The sequence below is a fragment of the Battus philenor genome, unplaced genomic scaffold, assembly GCF_028537555.1.
Source record: "Battus philenor isolate CCGP_79_NKW_IND1 unplaced genomic scaffold, ilBatPhil1.0.hap1 SCAF_26, whole genome shotgun sequence".
NCBI lineage: Eukaryota > Metazoa > Arthropoda > Insecta > Lepidoptera > Papilionidae > Battus > Battus philenor.
In genome coordinates, this window is record NW_027181689.1 from 2,208,919 (window position 1) to 2,232,016 (window position 23,098).

The 23,098-nt window shown below is 37.8% G+C and overlaps 1 protein-coding gene across 1 annotated transcript in view; it reads right to left on the bottom strand.

The window, feature by feature from the left end:
- The window catches only part of dop (microtubule-associated serine/threonine (MAST) protein kinase dop), a 132,843-nt gene that overhangs the window by 23,626 nt on the left and 86,119 nt on the right, over positions 1-23,098 (bottom strand). Inside the window, exons 5-17 of the mRNA XM_068768613.1 lie at positions 18,750-18,825; positions 12,093-12,193; positions 9,835-9,972; positions 8,488-8,607; positions 7,659-7,740; positions 6,709-6,813; positions 5,837-6,001; positions 5,193-5,320; positions 4,171-4,311; positions 3,373-3,478; positions 1,587-1,786; positions 998-1,068; positions 289-398 (exon numbers count right to left, since the gene is read on the bottom strand). Of these exons, the coding sequence (XP_068624714.1) occupies positions 289-398; positions 998-1,068; positions 1,587-1,786; positions 3,373-3,478; positions 4,171-4,311; positions 5,193-5,320; positions 5,837-6,001; positions 6,709-6,813; positions 7,659-7,740; positions 8,488-8,607; positions 9,835-9,972; positions 12,093-12,193; positions 18,750-18,825 (1,543 nt within the window). The remainder of the gene's footprint in view (positions 1-288; positions 399-997; positions 1,069-1,586; positions 1,787-3,372; positions 3,479-4,170; positions 4,312-5,192; positions 5,321-5,836; positions 6,002-6,708; positions 6,814-7,658; positions 7,741-8,487; positions 8,608-9,834; positions 9,973-12,092; positions 12,194-18,749; positions 18,826-23,098) is intronic.

The window sequence follows — 23,098 nt, forward strand, 5'->3', positions numbered from 1 at the left end:
TATTCTTCTTTTACTACTCTCTCTCTCTCCCTCTCGTCCATTACAGTGTCTTTCTATCTTTCTTCTTTCATCTTTCACATTATCCATCCATCAATCTCAAAATTAAACTTAGTGATACTTTATATAATAAAATTCCCTATTGCTATTACTTCCTGTTAGGAGTCAGATATATATATATATATATATATATATATATATATATATATATATATATATATATATATACACATATATATATATATATATATATATATATAAAATAGTTTACCAGGGATTAATTTGACTTACCTGTCGCAGTATGACCTCCGGCGCGATGTACTCCGGAGTGCCGCACACCTGCTTGTCGGAGAACTGGCGCGCCTCCCTGTCCGCGTACTCTTCGTACAGGTTGGTCGCCACTGTGCAAGTTATTAATAAGTACACAGTACTTTGTTTTTGTTATAGGCCTTTCGTATTTAATGGAATCAGACGTTACTTCGCGGAAGTCCATTCTAAGTAAGAAAAGGACCAATATTTAGCCACTTCCGCACATGCAGTGGTAGTCGTGCAATGAAATGCACCGCCCGCCAGTCCGCTGATAAATGCGTATGCGGCAAACAATGCGAATCACACAACCGCCACCACCAAATCACTCAACACGTGTTTCACCCCTCCACGGGGCATCTTCAGGAGGTATACTCCTACCACTGCATGTGCGGAAGTGGCTAAATATTGGTCCTTTTCTTACATAGTCCTTTCGTTTAAATTAACAATACCAGAGGTTAAAAGCTTCCAGTAATTTTCGAGATGGTCGTCCTAACCTGCATTCGCCAGGTAAATAATTAATGTTAATGCTTTTTTAACTCCAGACATTTGACAATACAAACACTCAACGATTGCCCATGCGATTTATTGAACGTGATTGTAAATGTAAGTCGTAATAAGGAATCTACTGTTTCCAACAAGAGCTTTCTACAATTAAGAATATAACTTCTATTAGTGTCTTTGTAATACTTACACGACATAAGTCCCATCTTGCTGAGCCCGAAGTCCGTCAACTTAATATGACCAGTTGCAGTAATGAGAAGGCTGCAAAAGAATAGTATAATGTATAGGGCTTTCCCAATCAAAAATAAGAAAAGAGGAGAGTAAAAGAAACAAATGCTTTTTTTTTCAAGTATAAAAATTGGGTTTTTCATTAGTAAATTTAAAATAAAACTGTTGAGTGTGTATTAATACTAGTATGTAATGTAATATATACTAGTAGTACTACTATATACACTATATTGCATAATATTACTATACAATTATGTTAATATTTTATGATCGTATATTATTTACTATTTTTACCCATTGTGTAAAGGTGGATTTAATGCCTTACAGTCATTCTCCGCTAATCGACTTAGAAAGGTGCAGAGTATTTATTTCATAAAAATATACTTTTATTAAAGTGACTTCGGAACAACTCGATTATCGTCGGCATTGCATATCAGCAAGCTATGCAATACCGAAGAGAGCCGAACCATTACGAAGTCGCCCGAAGCTCAAACATGTATTGTACAGCCAAGGCCATCTATCGGAGGTAAACGACAAGTCGCGACACTCACTTGTCGGGCTTGAGGTCGCGGTGCACGATGCCATAGGAGTGAAGGTACTCTACGGCAAGCACCGCCTCCGCGAAGTAGTGTCGCGCCATGTCGGGCGGCAGCGGTCCGTTGCGCAGCAGAGTTGCACAGTCTCCCCCCTCCACGAACTCCAGGATCAGGCACAGGTGGCGCTTCGTCTCGAACGAACAGTACATCGTCACCTAAACAACGGACATCCTTATCACATATATCTAGTTTTTTGACTAATGACCGTAATTTCTCGGCACGTGGATAAAATGTAATGAATGACTACAATATTTAATGTTTAATGGAATCAGGCGTTACCTTGCGGAAATCCATCCTAAGTAAGAAAAGGACCAATATTTAGCCACTTCCGCACATGCAGTGATAGTCGTGCAACAAAGTGCACCGCCCGCCAGCCCGCTGACAAATGCGCATGCGGCAAACAATGCGAACTACACAACTGCCACCGTCAAATTACTCAACACGTGTTTCACCCCTCCACGGGGCATCTTCAGGACTTATGTTACACCGATTAGTGCCAAACACAAAGAACTCTTACTTGGAATGACTACAAAACCATTACCAATTTTCATAAGAAGTGTGATATATACTACATAAACATCGGAATTCCAAATAGATATACTAAGAGTTGATTAAATCTTTAAAAAACTAGTCCCGGGATCTCTTCGAGTTACCAACTAAGCCTAGGAAGTTGGCAAGTTGAAGATGCAGTGGTTCTGTAATGGAAACCACAGACCGGCAAGTAACGCAGAACGTCCACCCATAAAGTAGACAAATGACCTTGGTCAGGTCGTCGAAAAACGCAGTATACTGCTTCCAACCGGTATCACTGGTAATATATGAGGGGTGTTCTTTGGTTGATGTACAGGAGTGAACGTTTTACGGCTAAAATGATAATAAAAACTAAATTATTTTTAATTGAGTTATGTACATGTTCACAATAGTATCCGAGATAATATAAAAAAATAAGAAAAGGACAAATATTTAGCCACCTCCGCACATATTTTAGTAGTCGTGCAACAGAATGCACCGCCCGCCAGCCCGCTGATAAATGCGTATGCGGCAAACAATGCGAATCACACAACTGCCACCGCCAAATCATTCTACACGTGTTTCACCCCTCTACAGGGCATCTTTAGGAGTAACGTTACACCGATTAGTGCCAAGGTCAAGGCACTACTGCATGTGCGGAAGTGGCTAAATATTGGTCCTTCTCTTATTTAGGATGGACTTCCGCAAGGTAACGTCTGACTCCGATATTCAAAAAGTTTCTGTTGCAAGATTTTAAAAAAATTGTGGAAGATGACAGTATTAAAACCACATCGTGGTCCAAAGTACGGGATTAAGGATGTATTTTTTCGTGTCGCTCCACACCACACGCTTGCCTAGTACCATCTACGGGCTTTACGGCTCGGTGTACCACTTGCCCAGCATTGGACACTGCAGGCAGTACCACGGCGGAGCAGAAACAGACAGGCTACATTTTCCAGACGACCCTCAGTCGTCTTAAACTCCCGATTAAATAATATATTTGATGACTTGAACTCTCATTTAGACGTTCAAGGTCACAAAGATTTTACAGATAGCATACTTTGAGAAAGATGTCACTGGTACCAAAGTATTTTATTTTATTAAATATTTATTTTTTAAATAAATATAATTTTGCTGAATTTATATCCACTTAATTATATCCTAAAATGATATGAGTATCATCATTGGCTTATACTTAGTGATATATTTTATTTTAAATTAATAAACATACCACAAATGGATTGTCTGCAAAACTGAGAATGTCTCTCTCCGCGAAGGCCTGCTCCACTTGGTTCCTCAATATCAGGTTGTTCTTACTGATCTTCTTCATCGCATACCTGAGAACATATATTAATATAAGAAAAAGACCAATATTTAGCCACTTCCGCACATGCAGTGGTAGTCGTGCAACAAAGTGCCCCGCCCGCCAGCCCGCTGATAAATGCATATGCGGCAAACAATGCGAATCACACAACTGCCACCGTCAAATCACTCAACACGTGTTTCACCCCTCCACGGGGCATCTTCAGGAGTTATGTTACACCGATTAGTGCCAAACACAAAGTGACTCTGGCTTAGGTTTTATCTCAATAGCGTATATAAATATACGACCAAAGTCAATAACTTATTCAAATATTAAAACGAGCTATTGCTATTTACATAAATACATATATACATATATTAGCAACAATCTTGCATCCAACATCTTAGTGTCTTGAGAGATCAAATCGTTCGGACTGTTCAACGACTGTACAATGCTGCCCAAGTGGCATCTGCAGTTTCAGCGGGTTCTAGATACAGAATACTAATGGTGGTTTATTAAAACCTCTTTTAAATAAATCAAAAGGGCTCCCTTTGGCTACTTCGCCTCGAACCGCTACATCTTACTGTATTATCGGATTTAATTTGTCTGCAGAGACGTTGCTATTTACACGTCCATCATGCACATACACTGGAAGTTTCATCACACACACAAACACAGTAATTGTCAAAATACACAGCAGCGAGTGCTAAGTGCATATGCACTGACCTCTGCCGAGTTAGCTTGTGCTTGACTAGATAAACAGCTCCATAAGCGCCGTTGGAGATGAGCTTGATGACGTGGTAGTCGTTCTCCGATGGGGGAGCTCCTCCTGGGGGCGCTCCAGGCGGCGACTGCCTACCGCGACTCCTGCAAGGTAATACGTGTAATTGTAAATTATGGGCAAATCACTTGACTTCTGTCTTGACTTATGTTAAGCGATGATGATGAGGTCTATTGCTACATGCTTACCTAGAAGATACCTATTCACTTTTGACTTAAAGAATCCTATGTTAAAGGTAGTAAAACTTAAGTTATCTAAGTTATAAGTGACATAGACCGGTGATTGTGGCGATCGTTGGAAAAGCCAATGCCTTGCAGTGGACATCTATCGGCTGACATAATTAGAAAGCTACAATCAAATTTTATAATAAAATTTATTTTCCAAAAACTAATTATTATAACTTTTTGCTAACCCAGTAGACTTCGAATCATCATAGCATATTGTCAATCCGATAGATAAAATAAATAACTAGTATTCCAGAGCGATAGCTTATTGCTTTAGTCTTTATAATAAAGAACGGTGACTTACAAAATGTTTTTCCTACTCAATACACAGCAAAAATAGTGATAATATAATTACATACAATGATATACTTAATGGTATTTAAAAATTTCCTCATTTATCTAATGTTTATTTTTAATATTTATTTACATTTTTTACCAAAAAAAAATTGGTGTCTTAATAAAAATGATTTTTATTTATTCTTTTTTAAAGATTTATTTTATTTAGATATCAATAAAACAGTAAATATCGGCTATGAGCTTAGACTGTCAATACTTAAAACATTCCTATTTAAAAGCGCCAAAGAGAACAGAATCCATGAACTAGGTGTGGTAATACCCTGATGTGCTGGCATCTCGTAGCCTCCAAGAGTGACAAAAAGAAAACTTAGGTGTGTACCCTTACTTATCTGTCTCGATCTTTGGCAGAAGGTGTCCATCGGCTGAGATGATGAAGTAGCACTTACTTGGAGGGTGAGGAGTTCTGTGGCGGTGGCGGCGGGGGAGGGGGCGGCGGCGCGTGAAGTTCGGCCAACGGATCGCGAGATAATCCCAGCTTGTGAATAATGTACTGAGGGATATCCGTAGTTATGCCCTGGAGAACAAACATACATACAATGATACAAACTAAACAGGTCTAAATTAATTTATTTCATTAAACAAGGCATATCTATGATCATACATTGCCATTGTCCGTAGTACACCAGACATATTTGTAGTATTATTTTTCAATACTATTTCTTATAGTTACTATGTATTTAATATATTATTACCCATGAACTGACTCATCACGATATCTCTGGAGACTTGAAATTTGGTCGGATTATTACTTTCGTTGAGCAGAGGTCAACTAAGAATGGATTTCTTGAAAAATTTCACCCACAATTGGGTTTCAGGGGGAGTTCTAATAAATTATATTTTCAAACTACCTACTAAACACATAAGGCGGTGCGAGCCCCATGATGCGGATGGGGGATACTTAGTATATCACATTTTTCATATACTATACACACCGCACACCGCTATTAAAATAATATTTATTTTAATAATAAATAGTAGACAACAGGAAACTAAGTCTATCTACGATTTGGAATATGAGAATTACACTAACCTGGGCTTGACGCGCATGTCCCTCGGCAGCTTCCAGCAGACGGTAGAAGCGCTCGGGATCGAACTCCAGGCACTCCAGCAGACGGGCTGGACGCGCCATGGCCAGCACCAACCGCGTCACCAGCGGCGCCACTTGCGCGCCTGCCTCCGACGACTTCTCTCGAGTCTGCACGTTATAAATACTTACTCATGTTGTCCCATTAATTAACGTCAAGCTGAAATCTGGGCAGATCCACCGCAACAAAATCATTAAAAACAATCGGGTTCCGTCAATTCAAAATCATAAAATGTCATGCATAATATTATTTATTTATTTATATTTATTCACTGTTTACAACTAGTTATAAATACAGCCGACTACCTATAAATAGAGTAGAAATTAAAGCGCAATCTAAACGAGACATAAGATGTCTATTGTCTATTGTCTCGTATGATGTTGGTGCTGTTAGCTTTGCGGCTCTTACAGCTTCATCGGAAGTGAGTTCACGGAACGGAGGGGTCCGTGAACTTAAATTATAAGATGTATTTTTAGACTCCTCTTTAAGGAGCAAGCTGTCTGGAAGATGGTGTAAACATCCGATGTCCTGTTAGAGAGAAACAGGTCAACAACGCGTTATCTCTGTCGCACAAAATAAAACGACTGACAAAACGTCACATAAGTAGTGTGGGACTGAGATAATGCTCTACGAAGCCGAAATTAGCCCGATTGTCTCTTTCCAAAGGTCGATGTGGAATATTAACACCGGGTAATCTATATATATATATTTCGTAATTATAGTACTATAATTACGATATATATATATATATATATATATATATATACACAATAGTGTAGTGTTAATTGTTATTCTCTTATAATTGTAACAAACTTACCTCGGCCAGTAGCCTATCCAGACTGTCCGCCATGTCGTAGAAATAGGTGCTGGTCACCTGTTTGGACTCAGACTTGTGCAGGCAGTCGCGCGCCATCTCCAAAACCTGCACACACATACCTTCATCTTACTAACCGTGATCACCGGTAATTTTACAACTTGTCTAATATTTATAGTTGCAACTCAAAAATGAACTCAAAAGTCTTCTCTTGTAAGAGTAACTTAGTTTGTTAACTACTTCCTTAAGAGGAAATAGACTGTCGTTAACATATCGTTTATTTCTAATAGGCAACACAAAAGTTGCTCAACACATAACCCCCAGCAGTGTTTCTAAACAGGGGGGGGGGAGTGTACGTTCTACCTTCTTCGTGCTGCCTACTGCCTTCTGCTGCCAACATCCAGCAACTACTCGCGACTATGTCGTCGGTCTACTTGGAGGGGGGGGGGGGGTCAATCCACGCCGCGTCTACCGGCTCCTGTTCGACACTCGAGAACCTATGGGCTCTAATGACCATGGTTCTGCCTAATTCACGTTAATTACATACACGAAACCATCGGCTTTCGCCATAGATTTCCAATAGGACCGTTTGAACGTGGCTTTGTCAAGTTGGTATATCCACCTTGTGGGCTGACATCTCACGCTGCGCTTGACGGCCCCTTGACTCCATTCCAGAACCTTGCCCGCTGCCACTCCAATTCTTCAATCCGATATGGTATATCTATTACTTTCTTAAGTGTACAGATGTCCTCATTCTGATTCAATCTCATAGTTAAATACCAAGCACAAGCCTCTCTATGACCCATTAAACGATTGCAAGCTTGACAACGAGTCCAAGGGTGACGGACACAGTTTCTGGGTCCATTACACACACTGCACATACTTGCAAGTTTTCCTTAAAAACTACATAAATTAATAAATCACCACACTTCATTAAAAGCTGTCCGACTGACCTGTCTCTGTACAAATCTCTCGATGGGCGGTCGATCCGGCTTCTTATCCAACTCCGTCAACTCATCGATTAGACCCCGCAATCTACGAAATAAAAATAGAGAAGAATGTTGAAGATTATTATAATGATATAAGCATCACTCGTTGTAAGATTCTATTATATCTTACATTTATAAAAAAAGCTATAAATCAAACTAAATTACAACAGAAATTGTTGTTCCTTATTTAGTACACTAATAAAAAAAATCATTTGTCGAGAAAGAATTATACATACAATCGATTAACATGTCGTGTATATGTCAACAGTATCTTTAAACACGTATTCAGTTTAAAATTTGAATTCATTCTTTACTACTCTCAAATTAACCACTTATAACAGTAAAGGTTTACTCCTGAAAACAAGAGATGAGATTGACTTTTAAAACAACGGGTATTAAGATTATAGTTTTTGTTCTATTTAGTAGTTTTGTAAGGTTGTAGTTATTTATTTTGTAATTAAATGTAAACTGTTAAAGGAATTTAGCTTACCGCAGAGCTATATTAATTCAGACTTATTTATTTACTTCATAATGTAAGTGCAGATATAAGTGAATTTAAGCACCAAATCAAATAAATAGTTCATATGGTGAAATATTTGTAAAAAAACTGTACCATTGTAAAACGAAATTAAATTAAAAAAATGTTTATGTGCATGGCCAGATGTGCGTGTATGTATGTGCGTGTGAGTAAGTGTGCGTGTATGTATGTGTGCGCGTGGGTGTACGTGTATGTACGTGCGTGCGCGTGGGTGTGCGTGGATATGCGTGTGTGTGGGTGTGCCTATACGCTGACCTGTCATCCATGTGCTTCTGGGCGGCGGGGAAGCGCGCGGCGAAGAGCGCGGACATGGCGCTGACGGCGTCCTCGCGCGCGCCCTCTCCGCCCGACCCGCCCGGCGAGCGTGACGGCGAACTGCGCCCAACATTCGTATCGTCAAATGCTAATCTAACACGCTTTATGCGCACCTAATCTACAACGCTCTACTATGCGTCCATTACAATAAAAACAATATATAAAAATACGTTCAGAAACCATCTTCAATGTACGTTCAGAAATCATCTTCTATGAACGTTCAGAAACCATCTTCAATGTACATTCAGAAACCATGTTATATGAAGGTTCATCATTTATTATATCCAAAGGGAAATATCTTTTTCTTGTAGAGTTCTATTTTTAAACATTTTACAAATGTAAATATGATTTTAACTTGGCAAACAGTTTTTTAATTACAATAAGCCCTTTAAGAGAAGGCGTGGCTCACTCTTGCGTTATTCCACTCATATTAATTCTTATCAAAATATTTAAGTTAATGTTTAATTACAATAACCTTAAAAGTATTTCTGTTGCCTTCAATTTTGGTTCTCGGAAATGGATGAGTAGACGGTCGCCCAGGCGTGGTAAAAGCCTGCCTTTATAACGTTGGTGTAACATACAATAGCAAATATTTTTAAGTATTCTTAATTACGACTTGAAGTCAATTTTTTTCTATCTGACTTACAATGCTGCTCAAATGCCATTTGTAGAGACCGCAGGTGCAAATGGCACACATAATCTACTACCGATTCGGTTTGCTGATTTACTGAGAAAAACCGGTCAGAAACTAAACGGTTGCTAACTTTTAATTCAAACGTAACAATGTTTGATGTTTCCTTTTAATATCAACCACGCAAATAAATTGAGTAAATAATTTCCACACATTAAGATCAACAAATAAGTAAGAAAGGGACCAATATTTAGCCACTTCCGCAACAATGCGAATTACACAATTACCACCGTTAACTCACTCAACACGTGTTTCACCCCTCCACGGGACATCTCCAGGAGTTATGTTACACCGATTAGTGCCAAACACAGAGTGTTCTAATCGGTGTAACATAACTTGTTTGCCGCATACGCATTTATCAGCGGGCTGGCGGGCGGTGCACTTTGTTGCACGACTACCACTGCATGTGCGGAAGTGGCTAAATATTAGTCCTTTTCTTACTTCTTAAATAAGTCTTAAATATTGTAAAGATTTATTTAATAATAAACTTTTTAATTTAGATTTTAAACTAAGAAAAAAATGTCTAAGGTATCTCGTGGAACCTTATTAAATGTACGTTTAGCGATAGAGTCAAAGTAATGGATTGAACTTCGAACCTGAGGCTGCGACTGCGAACACGCTTGGGCGGGGCGCGGGGCGAAGGCGCTGCACGCGGTGAGGGCGCTCTCGGCGCGTGCCCGCTGCCCCCGCTGTCCGACAACGACGCCCAGTTCATGCCGGAGCCCTGCGAGCTGCTGCAAACATACACCTCGCAAATAAATCGTGGATACATTAAAAATCAACAAGAGGTCGAAAATACAAAATATTTTAATTTTCAACAAATTAAATTTATGTTTATCGAAAAGGATTACATCATGAATAGCAGTGTTTAAAATTGATACTGTTAAAGCATCTCTGTGCCAGAATATTTTTACTACAATAGTTTATAAAGTCCTAAATAATTGTCAAAGGAAGATTAGGTCATATCCTTTTGACTCTGAAAGACTATCTGAAACTGTAACTGCAGCTGTAAAAGGTAAAATTCTCCCAGTCAGTGTATTTAGGTACTATATACAATCATTGCATATATGTTGCTAAGATGACTAACAGATAACACATACTAAACATTTTATATGTACTACAATTTATAGAAAGTGGCCGATTTGCAGCACCGGCGTTCTATAGAAAACATGGCGGCGGCAGGATTTTGTGGCTACAGCCGGTGGCCCGTGTTCAGAAACCCTAAGCTAGAATTGACAAGTATTACAAGGCACCGTGAAAAACTATCCGTATCTAAGTTTCGACTGCAAAAAGTCTAACTCATTTGTAGTAAACGGAGTCAGGTTTTTTAAAATAAAATTCCGCAAAACACTATTGGACTACCACTTACGAAACTCATAACGAATATCACAAGTGAATTGATAGAACAGCCATATTATACAATAAGTAAATATTTAAATGATCAGAATCTTTGGCAGTGATGTCGCTTGATAATTTGATTTCATTTAGGCTATACCTGATAAAGTTTATATGTTAAATCTGTATTCTTAAACTATTAAAAGATTCATCTCCACAAGTATAACACCTTGCGAAGCAGAGTTAAAAAAAGTTGATCAATAAGAGTTTTGTTAAAGCTTCCAATGTCGAATAAATTGATTTCATCTAATTTTTTCAACTAAAAATATCAAATTGATTTCGATATTGTATTTATAAGTAACACAGCGAAATAAATAGCCTAGAGATAAATAAAATATTTACTTATTTATGAGCTAAATAACTGTTTAAATGACAGTAGCGCTCAATAAATTCGTACGTTTCCCAATAAATTTCGTTCAATCGGCCCATTATCACTTCCGTACGCCATTCGGCATGGCCTCCAGCGGAGCACGACGATCTTCCGCGATCGATCAGGAAGCATCTTCTTCCCCAAATAAACATCTCATTATTCACTACCTTATCATATTTCCATAGAGTTCTGTGTAACGTTTTCATTGAATTAGAGCACGCCGAGTAGAGTAATCATATAAAAATTTATTTATCTCTTAAGATGATTCCGATAGAAATGAAGATACATAAATCTAATTTACTATGGACTCTATGGCCTTGACGTTTGGGTGCAATTTTGCATAATGATCGTACAATACTCGGCAATAAATAAAAAAAAGAGTTACTCCTTATTACATCAGCTACCTGCTAATATAAAACTCGTCAAAATCGCTCCAAACATTTCGGAGATTAGCCGGTACAAATAGACAGACGGACAGATATATATATATATATATATATATATATATATATATATATTGAGAACAGACACTTCAATTTTATTTATTTGTATAGATAATGATATATTTAAAAGGAAATCAATTGAAAAAATAAGATTGTCGTGAGAAGATAAGTTTAGGTAAAATGTATATCCTTGTCTTTAGTTTAGTGGTTTAAGGTTCCTAAATATCAAACAGCTCCAGGTGATTCATCTCCATTAATTACTATTACTACTACATTCCGCCGATGAAATTTGTAATTGTTTTTAATTTAATATTAAAACTGCGTGGTCAACATGTTTGAACAATTTAAGTACATATGCACTTGCATAAAATGTATGCAACGTATTTTATAAATTCATCAAGATGGCCAATGACAAGCGATATTAAAAGCAGTCAGAAGAGCTAGTAGAAGATTGCTCTTCCGCTGCACTTTGAAGAAGAAATAAGTTTTATGAATTAAAGTACAATTATTAATCAAAGTGTTATATTAACGGTAGAACAAAATTTCCTTGAAGTAAAAACGATAAATTGGTCGGAAGACCATACAAGTAAATTGTTTATATTACCATTCGTCTTCTGTACCACATTAAAATGCGTGTTAAACTTACTTGAGCGAGTTCTGGTGCTGGTGGCAGTGCGGACAAGGAGCTCGTGGCGGCTCGCAGGCCGGCTGAACCGCCAGCAGCCGCTCCTGGGACGAGCATTGCGACTGCAACAGTACGAATGGCATACAATGAATCTACTTGCTCTCGACTCGAGTTAGAAGCTACTTTGTCACGTAGCTATTTAACTAATTTTGTGTACCTAACAATCGATTTAACAAATCTTTCTTTGGACTTTCTTTTGCATTCACAATCCTCTTTGCGTCGTATTCCTCACTACTCCGGATCATGATCCTTTCAAGAAATATTGTAACGCAATCTGTGCTGATGTGTATTGCATCAGCTACTGTGATATCGGGCTTATATCAGACCATCCTATGAGACTGCGGCCTCGTAGTCTCCCTCCATCTGCTTTTCCTCGTTTCAGCCTATAGAAGCCCACTGCATGGCATGGGCCAAAGGCATCTATGGGAAATATAATCGCCTGTGGCAATGCTATATAATTAATATAAGTATGAATTATATATCACGGGATTCGAACACGTGACCTACAATCACAAATCTCAGTCCTTTACAGCAGGTTTACCATTGCTCTGGTTGATGAATAGCTTTTCCAATGATATGATATTTTTCCAAATTGTCACCGCTATTCATGTTTTTGTAAGCGAAAAAGTAAAAAATCCGCTTTGTGCACATAGATGGACACTGAGTTCCATCAGAACCGATGCTGTAATTCTGAGCATTTCACGGCATTCGTAGCATAAGCGTATTCTTCCGTTTTATCTAATTGCGTAAATGCAATAAGATCCCAGGTAATGTTTAGAAAGATACCATTGGTAGATTAAAATTAACAACTTTTTTTTACATTAATGTTAGAAAAAATCGTAAAAATTATTAAGCATTTTTACACATTCATTCATATTATAAATTGATGGAATAATAATCGACATATTGAATAACATTTTAACATAAAATATGACACGGTCAACGCGGTACAAGGAAAGAAGGCGTCTCTTTTTTAATACAGAGCACAGTAAGGTACTTTGACATTATTAAAATAACGTCAGGTGCTTCTTGAGGAGAAGCGCCCATTACATTCCAACATAAATAGACAAATCATCTAAGTGACATTTTGACGACGGTCAAATTTTTTACGTAAATTTTCGCATTTTACAGTTCTTTATAAACTTCGCAGGTTTGTCAGCCCACGCACTAGGAATTTTTATTATGGTTAAACAGCTGCATAGGTAAGAATTAAGCGACCACAAAATTTATTAATTTATAACGCGTTTAATCAATAAATATAGTGATAACTCTGCAATAATTCCATTATTTTTTTTTTTCTATTTGAATACGACAGTGCAATAACTTCTATCAATCTCTTCTTAAAATATCAAAATTGTTTTACATTTCATATTTTCGAATCTGTGTCAGTAGGTGAATTGTCTGTCCGGCAAATGTTCGATGTATTGTAATACCCTCACAATTAATCATGTGTAGAAATTAGCACCAATATGAACACACGCAAGTGTCGGGATAATTGCAGCCGTTGTCTCCGCAGCCTCCCGTGTTTATCAACGACCGGTGTGATAACATCGCATATCTTGGACCGCTTTCAAGATCACACCACACCCGGGACGATCTAAAATCGACTATAATGTGCGTACAATAGAGCCGTTAACGCCTTGCGCCGGTTAAGAATGCGCAGCTGAACGAAAATACAGTACATAACTCACCTGACGCGTTGGTTATTGCTAATTTACTGTGTTTTCGCTAAACGTGCACATGGTATATTCAACCTTAAGCCTTTGTGATAAGGTTTCGATTAAAAGATGTAAACAAAGATATTGTTACGGCTGTGAAATATATTCCCAAGGTTGTGCCTATGGGGATACGGAAGTATTTCGGGATCTACGACCGGCATTACCCATGTGCATATAAACGTAGAATTCTATATATCATTATCATTTCAACCATAAAACGCCTCCGTCATGGATTTAGCATCCAGCGTCTTCAGAAGAACTTAAAAAGGTTGTCTGTCTACCTTGTTAACGTAAGACAGGGAAATGTTTTCTTTCCATAACAGTTCACTGCAGCCATGGAAGATAACTTAAAGCTCGTATAGTGGAAACGCTTCAGCGTCATATTGATCACAGAAATTCGACTTAGGCTGTGACCCTTCTCAAATACAATCTGGTAATATTACATGTAATATACGGCCCGAGCACAGGTTTCCAAAGGAGACCTCAAGCTATGTCAAGTTTAGAAAACTTGATTTAGGCTAAGTGCCTTCGGGACTCTAATCTAAAGCCTACTTTATGTAGAGTTTAGAGTGGCTTGTGAAACAGAAATGTGTGTGATTATTACTTGCGGCAGCTTCGCTTCCTTTTTGGAAGAAGACAGCCGCCAGACTTTCTTGCGGTGTTTGTTAAAAGATAATTAAACGATATAATTAAGCATAATAAAACCATGTTAGACATTGTAATATATTGAGTTATTTAAAATATTGAAACGAAAATGAGAAAGTTATAACAGTATTGTAAAAATATAACACAAAATACGAATATTCAAGTAAATTAAAAGAGAAATAGACAGTTTGGAATATTTAATTAAAATTTCAAGTTATGTAGCGAAGGACGGGAGGCGATGCGTGAATGTAATGTAAATGAATGCTGTGAGAATGATAAAGAATATGAAAGGTGGAAGAAGGAAGAGAAAGAGAAACTGTGAAAGATGAGAGAGGGTGAAAATAGGAGTTTGTAAAAAAATCATTGTAAAATATATCTCTGTCCCAAAAATAAGAAAAAGGGAACGAGTAAAAGAAATATATATATATATATATATATATATATATATATATATATATATATATATATATCTATTATTAGTAATAGGGTAACAGTGTTAATCCAGATAGAGTATAAAATATCTTCACAAATATACAAGCTTCAAAGAGGTCAATGTATAGCTCATTTATTTTCAGTTAATGCTAGATGTACCAACGACATATTTAAGGTTGTAGTCTGTCGCTGGATGTAGGTAGCGCAGGACCGGTCATCTTAGCGATCTTTGGGATTATGCCTTACAGTGGGCATCATTCGGCTAAAAAAAGGGACAAGCATGTATACATAATGTACATATCCTGTCTAAAAATCGTTACAGAAAAAAAATATGCAACAATTCGTAAAAAAACATTATCAAACTACTATGTGTTACTATATATTTTGTACATCCGGAAATTACTGCCTTGTAAAAATTAATTAATGTAAAATATTTCAGAATGATAAATGTACATTTTTAAAAGAACTTTACAAGATTTAAAGGGGTGAATTAAATCTTTTAAACCAAACATCATGTACAAGACCCAAACGTAAAGAAAAATATATTCGAAATGCAGTATAGTAATGCAGTGACATAGGCACAAAGTCGTAAGTTAAGCTAAGTTTTAGATTTCAACTTTTTTTCTGTTATGACTCGTTTTCCTAACTTATATTTGTTATCTTAGTAAGGCGATAAGCACGCAAATAAATAACTTTGAAAGGTGTCGGAAAAGCCGGTCATAATATAAATGTATACAATGCAACGACACCACTTGTACACTTAGCAAGTGAATCACGCACATTCCTGTCGCTTCTTAATAACCAATTAACGCCGCGTGTAATAAAGTAGTGATGTGGCCACGAGAACAGTGTCTAAACCGCTCTAATGCACATGGGCCACGAAACATGCAAATTCGTTGCAATTTTAATTATTGTTAAATAATAAAAACGGTCGCTGAGATCATCAAAATTTTCTTCTGATTTATGATATTGATCTAGTGAAGAAATTAATAGCACTCTTTATTGCTCTTTGAGAGAACTTAAGCCTTTATATGAGGTCCATCGTAAACAACCACGGCTCTGATCGATATGGACACATATTGGTAAAAGAAATTTGCCTTCATATTGCGGTATTTTGGATAAGAATATCTTTCAGAGCTTTTCAAACGCTTCCGATGGCCCTTCCACCTCCGCTGGTTGCCCGTTGCATTCAGCGAGTGATCTCTTTCTCGAAGTTGACCTTACCAAACTGGAGTATTTTACTTAAATATCTAATAGATCTGTATTTGGTACTAATCGGTGTAACATTACTCCTGAAGATGCCCCGTGGAGGGGTGAAACACGTGTTGAGTGATTTAACGGTGGTATTTGTGTAATTCGCATTGTTTGCCGCATGCGGATCTATCAGCGGGTTGGCGGGCGGGGTGCACTTTATTTCACGACTACTGCTACATAAACCGAAGTAACTATATTAGTCCTTTTCTTACTTAAGATGGACTTCCGCAAAGTAACGCCTGAATCTATTAGATATATTTTGTTATATTATATTTAACCTTTCACAGTTCTTTTGTTTGGCACTAATCGGTGTAACATTACTTCTGGGGATGCCCCGTGGAGGGGTGAAACACGTGTTGAGTGAATTAACGGTGGTAGTTGTGTAATTCGCATTGTTTGCCGCATGCGCATTTATCAGCGGGCTGGCGGGCGGTGCACTTTATTGCACGACAACTACTGCATTCGCGGAAGTAGCTATATATTAGTCCTTTTCTTACTTATTATACTTAAACTAATTTTTAATTAATCTGCCTGTTAGGATTAAGAAGTAAATTCTTTTTGACATGTATTAAATGGTCACTATAGTCGCTCAAGTCGTGGACTTAAACAGCTTATCACGGAGCCCAACGTGAGGTGCGTTGACTCACTATCGGATGAAGTAATCGTTTTACTCGCTGTTATCACCCGTCATTATTGACTGCGACGAACGTCCACTACTGGAAATTGCCACCGGCACTGTCGCGATAAAAGATACCTTACCAAATGTCATCGGCATCACACGGATTACTACAGTTCCATTTAACCGCTCTCACATCCGAGATATTTGAGTTCGACGAAGCAATAAAAACCATAAAAGCTGAGAGCACCGAAATACTTTGTCACACTGAATGTAGAAAACCTTTTTGAGCCACTTAACAATTTTAATGCACCGAACTTAGGACAATTTTGTAGCACGTAATATCGAGAAACAATTTGTAACGCCGAACACAGGCAACAATTATATTACATCGGATCTAGAACAATTTTGTAACACCTAATGTAGAACAATTTTGTGGTACCTAACGCAGAACAACTTTGTAACACCTAAAGTGAAATAATTTTGTAGCACCTAACGTAGAACAATTTTGTAACACCTAACGTAGAACAATTTAGTAGCACCTAACGTAGAGCAATCTAGTAGCACCTAAAGGAAAACAATTTTGTAGCACCTAACGTAGAACAATTGTGTGGCACCCAACGTAGAACAATTTTGTGACAAGTAACGAAGAACAATTTTGTGGCAGGTAACGTAGAACAATTTAATATCACCTAACGGAAAATAATTTGTGCCACAAAAAGTAGAAAAACTTTGTAGCATCAAAAAACGAAATTGTAGACAACAATTTCGTTGAAAGAACATACAGAATAATTCTGTCGCATCGTGTACATGTACGACAAATTAGCCTCACCGAATATAGAAAACGACTTTGTCGCACCGAAGATACAGAATAATTTATTTAACATTACATCCATAAGCGTCTCGTCTATTACGCTCATGGTCTTCTACCCACAACATAAAATATATGTACACAAGAGGCATTAACAAGAAATACCTCCGACCACGCATCACGTTCTTTTAATACTAAATATGACGAGGTCGTTTGCCAACTGGATGATTTGATTAGACTGCGAGAACCCAACACTTCCAGACTATATCATCATCGTCATTTCAATCGTAAAACATTCATACCTGGATATACGAGTATATTCCCCCTTCCCACGTAAATATTCCTGCTTAAATTGGCCAGTATCTAGTTTCCGACGACTTTAACAGACTATACACCTATCCCTCGACTTACACGGTAGATACGTTCCTGAGCAATACGTGTAAATCGAAAATCAAAAATTTTCAAGTAAAAACCGTGTATATCGGAAAACTCGCCAAAAACGCATAATTTTGCTATTTAACAGTTATGATTTTTTTTCAATAATTTTAGGTGTACACATAAATAAAAATAAGAATGCATTGACATGTTGAAATATTTATTATATTACGGAAAAACTGTTTTTTTTTTAATTTAATTACAATATACATTAAACAGAAGAACAAAAAGTAAATTACTCTCATTCTTTTTTTCGGAATCGAAGGTTCGAATTCACTTTCATCACTCGAAGTTATTTGTGCCGATTCGATGTTTGAAGCAGAAATATTTACATTATGAGAGATGGTAATAAAATCGGTTATTAAAATAAAAAAATAACTTCTGAAAACCGTGTAAAAGCGAAAACGTGTAAAACGAGTACCGTGTAAATCGGGGGATAGGTGTACAAGCTATGTTGAAAATGATCACAGACATAACGATTGAAGGTACACCTCTCTTTTCCTAGGCTGGAACTTATCCAGAATCAAACTGACCATAGGTTTGACAATGCGAAAAAATTAATAGCCCAAATTAATTTCATTTCATGTGGTAGCACCATCAGTGTTTACTTACTGTACAAAAACCCACTGGACGCTTCCATGTTGGAGAACAGAAACTGCACAAGAAGTTAGTTGTAGTTATAGAAATCAAACAGAATAGATACTTACTGACAGACTGGAACTGCCCGGCGTCGTCCCGTAACCCGATGATGGTAGAGAAGCCACTGACCATCTCCTCCCATCTCTATGAAAGAAACAAACCAGCATATATTATCAAGTAAAACCATTAATAATATGATTTATACCAAGTGTCACCAAGCATATTGATAGAACAATTAATAAGAATTTTAAAAGGGATTGTAAAACAGATATCGAAGAAATATTTAAAAACAATAATTGAGTATAGATGCATATGGTTTAAAGCATTTTCTGATAAATAAGCTTAAACTACCCCCTAAGTAAGAAAAGGACCAATATTTAGCCACTTCCGCATATGTTGATAATAATGTGCGGAAGTGGCTAAATATTGGTCCTTTTCTTACATAGAATGGACTTTCGCGAGGTAACGCCTGATTCCATTAAATAAACTACTCCCGTTATAGCTTTCACACCTTTAACATGTATCAAGTAGAATGGACTGGAATGGAAGGCTGTAGAACACTTGGTAGTCCAGACCACTAACTTTACTAATACGTAATAACTAGACGCAAAGATCCCTAAGAGAATGACTTCATTTACCGATTTAAGAATATCCGAAAGACTGAACCTCTGCTCGATTAGATGCCATTGTCGGGGAAAGTTCTTCTACTAACCCATGGGGAGGGATAAAAGAAAAACCAGAACCGTGTTTAACATTGACAGGGGAAGATGGGCCTTTCCTTCCGAGACATCGACATCATTGTCATTGCAGCTTTACGACATCCACTGGTGTATATAAGTCTCGTCGTTCTATAGACCTCCCTCAAAGATATCTATGGGGTTAATACCATAATCGCCACGCTTGGTCAGAGGGTTGGCGATTGAAGTGTGGTATTATGGTACACAGAGGACACTGTTCGGGTGTATACCAGGCCGTGGCCCACCTTATAGCCAGATGTCCCGCATTCGGAGGACTTCAGTTTGGCTGCGTATGCCCTGGCCTCATTAGTAGAAAAAGAGCAGATGCAACCTGAATTACTCAGGTTATGTAAAAAGATTATAACGCAAGTAATAAATAAGAACAAAACCTAAAAGTTGAAACTGTCAAAAGAAATAAAATCAATGTAAAAATAGAAATAAGTACATGAAATAAACAGAATTGTAAAACAAAAATAAAGCAATTGTAAACTTGAGGAATGAGGTGATGAATAGAAGGCGACGGAAAAGAGGGAAATAGAATGAAAGGGAAAGACAGACAAAATGTGGAAAGAAAGTAAAAGAATGTAAGAACATACGATGCATGAAAGAAGAGAACTGAAATGAAAATAAAATTATTAGTGAAAAAATTATCAAAAATATAACAAAAGTCCCTAATCCACACCAAGTTTGGGGTACGAGAGGACTCCAATAGCGGGGGCCATAAAAAAGAACACTGTTGGACTCTGGAAACTTGTTTATAAGGTTCTGCGTACTTTATAATTAATGCACAAAGTGTGAAGTATATAATATATAAGGCTGTATCCCTGAATTTGAACCTGCGGGTAACTATCGCATCTCAATCCTATACCGCTAAGCTACCACTGCTCTTTACATAAGACTACTACCATAGATTTCCAATAGCAGCGGTTTTAAACGACCTGCTTGAGAGACTTGAATTTTAAAAAATTACGAAGACAAACGCACAACGTTTACGTTTGACTATCTATAGCGGGTTACTTTTAAATACACTAACATACAATATGTGCTATTTGCACAAATAATATAATCGTGACCTAAACTTTCCTGATTAGACAATCAAACAACAAAAACAAACAGTATAATAACACAAATTGACTGCGCGTGCAGTCGAATACATATTGTTACAAAAAAAAATGATGTTTTGTAATCGGTCGGGTTATCTTAGGCTGGGAGCGAACGTGAGTCATTTTGTGGGACGAGATTTGTAAATTTTGAGTACAACAATTTAAGAAGCAGTTAAATTGGCAATAAGAGATTATATTACTTATGCAACCGCGAGCCATTGGGGTCGAAAGGTACTCTAGTGGCGACCACATGCCGGTAGAGGCGACCACGAGCCGGTAGAGGCGACCACGAGCCTGTAGAGGCGACCTCGAGCCTGTAGAGGCGACCACGAGCCTGTAGAGGCGACCACGAGCCGGTAGAGGCGACCACGAGCCTGTAGAGGCGACCACGAGCCGGTAGAGGCGACCACGAGCCGGTAGAGGCGACCACGAGCCGGTAGAGGCGACCACGAGCCTGTAGAGGCGACCTCGAGCCTGTAGAGGCGACCACGAGCCTGTAGAGGCGACCACGAGCCGGTAGAGGCGACCACGAGCCTGTAGAGGCGACCACGAGCCGGTAGAGGCGACCACGAGCCGGTAGAGGCGACCACGAGCCGGTAGAGGCGACCACGAGCCGGTAGAGGCGACCACGAGCCGGTAGAGGCGACCACGAGCCGGTAGAGGTGACCACGTGCCGGTAGAGGCGATATGGGTAGGCCCCTTACTAGGTGGATCAACGACATTGATGGTCGCAGTAGATCGCTAGATGTACGCAGCGCCATACTGGTCATAGTGGCGATCTTTAAGGAAGGCATATGCCTGGTAGTCTATCGGCTGAAAAGAAGAAGGTCACATAACACGCAGATGGAACACCAAGATAGGATACCCTCTATCTCACAGCGTTGAGAGTAAAAGAAAGTACTATTAAGGCGAGGGAGATAGATATAGTATAAAATTTTAATCGGTTAAAACGCAAGTGGAGATAGAGGGTTATAAGAGAGCGGATCCAAGAGCCAAGGATGCGGCCCTGAAGAGCAATAAGCGGCTAGAACATGAGAGCTTACCGAGCACTTAACTAACGAAACAGAGCATATGTTTAGTTAGATCAACATATGCCTCCCCCCCCCCCCCATAATATTGCTTATGTGCAATAGTACTACGGCCGAAATAATGATGATAAAATTACATTCAACTAAAATATTTAGACAGAAGAGAAATCATTTTATTTCGCTTCGTGGCAATAACAATACTGCGTAAATTCCACGACTTATTTTAGGCGGCTCAAAACTACAAAAAATGCACTCAATCGGCCTCACTCATTTTTTAATAAAAAAAAACTTTTTTATGACTTAGCATGTATAACTGGCTAGACAGTCTTGATCAATACCGTCACGATATTGATATAAAAACAAATTACAATAAAAACTAAAATTACAAAGCTCGCATTTAGTAAGCGATTGTATAATATGCATTGAAACATTTTACAAGAGTTTTTAAACAAAAAATGCAGTTATTTTATTTTTCCTTTACCACCAATAAAGTGGACTTGTCTTTAAGGCAATTATCGAAGATCCCTCCGATAATTGCCTTCGTTCGTATTTTCTTTCGTCATTCATGCTTTATTGTTCAAAACTACAAACCTAATTTTTGTTCAATAATAATACAATTTTGGTTTATATTTCTACTATCTTTATTGGCCGTGCCGGCGACTTTGTCTGTTTATTTTATTTTCCGTTTAAAGTTTTTCTAAAATAAAAATAGCCTTTGTTACTCCTTATTAAATCAGCTACCTACCAATATCAACCATCATTTAGAGATTAAGCAGAACAAACAAACACAAAAATTTTAAAACATATGCATGTAGTAAAAAGCTATTATTTTAATATTATAAACAGACACTGCAACTTTATTTATTTGTATAGATAACATTAAAGATTTTTTTAACAGTTCAATCCAAATCTATTTTGTATCAAATTGCGCTCATCTGGCATTCTTCTCGTGACGTCATAGGTCACTGTTAATGATCTAAAACATGTGTATAATATGATTGAATAAATAAATATAAACGCATAGCTCTACTACTGTGTTCACAACACATCTATTTGTACAGGATTGCTAAAGATTATTGTTGTTGAATGGATTTCATACTTTTTGGAGAAATGAAACCACCGACGATATTTTCTTTTTACATTTTGTAAGAATTTAATAAATATTATAAGTCGTTAAATGTATGCTCTCACTCCGCCAAACAACAAGCTACATGACGATGCATAGCAAGAGCAGCGACGACACAGGAACCGGCAGGGACATCACCACGACCTCGACAAGAGTGCACGAAAGAGAAGAGGAATTATACTTGTCTTACTTCACAAAGAGGTCCAGGTGAAACTCCAGAGGTTCACGGATGACTAGACGTAAAAAAACCATAGGTGTTCACAATTCTTAAGTAGGAATAAAACTTTCGATAGTGAAGAACTAAAATATTTGCTTGACTTTACCTGACAAATCAGACAGATAATATTTTAAAAAACTCAACGAGTGTTAAATTAAAAATTCCATATTCAGTAGTGAATATAGTCTTCACATCTGGTCCAGATG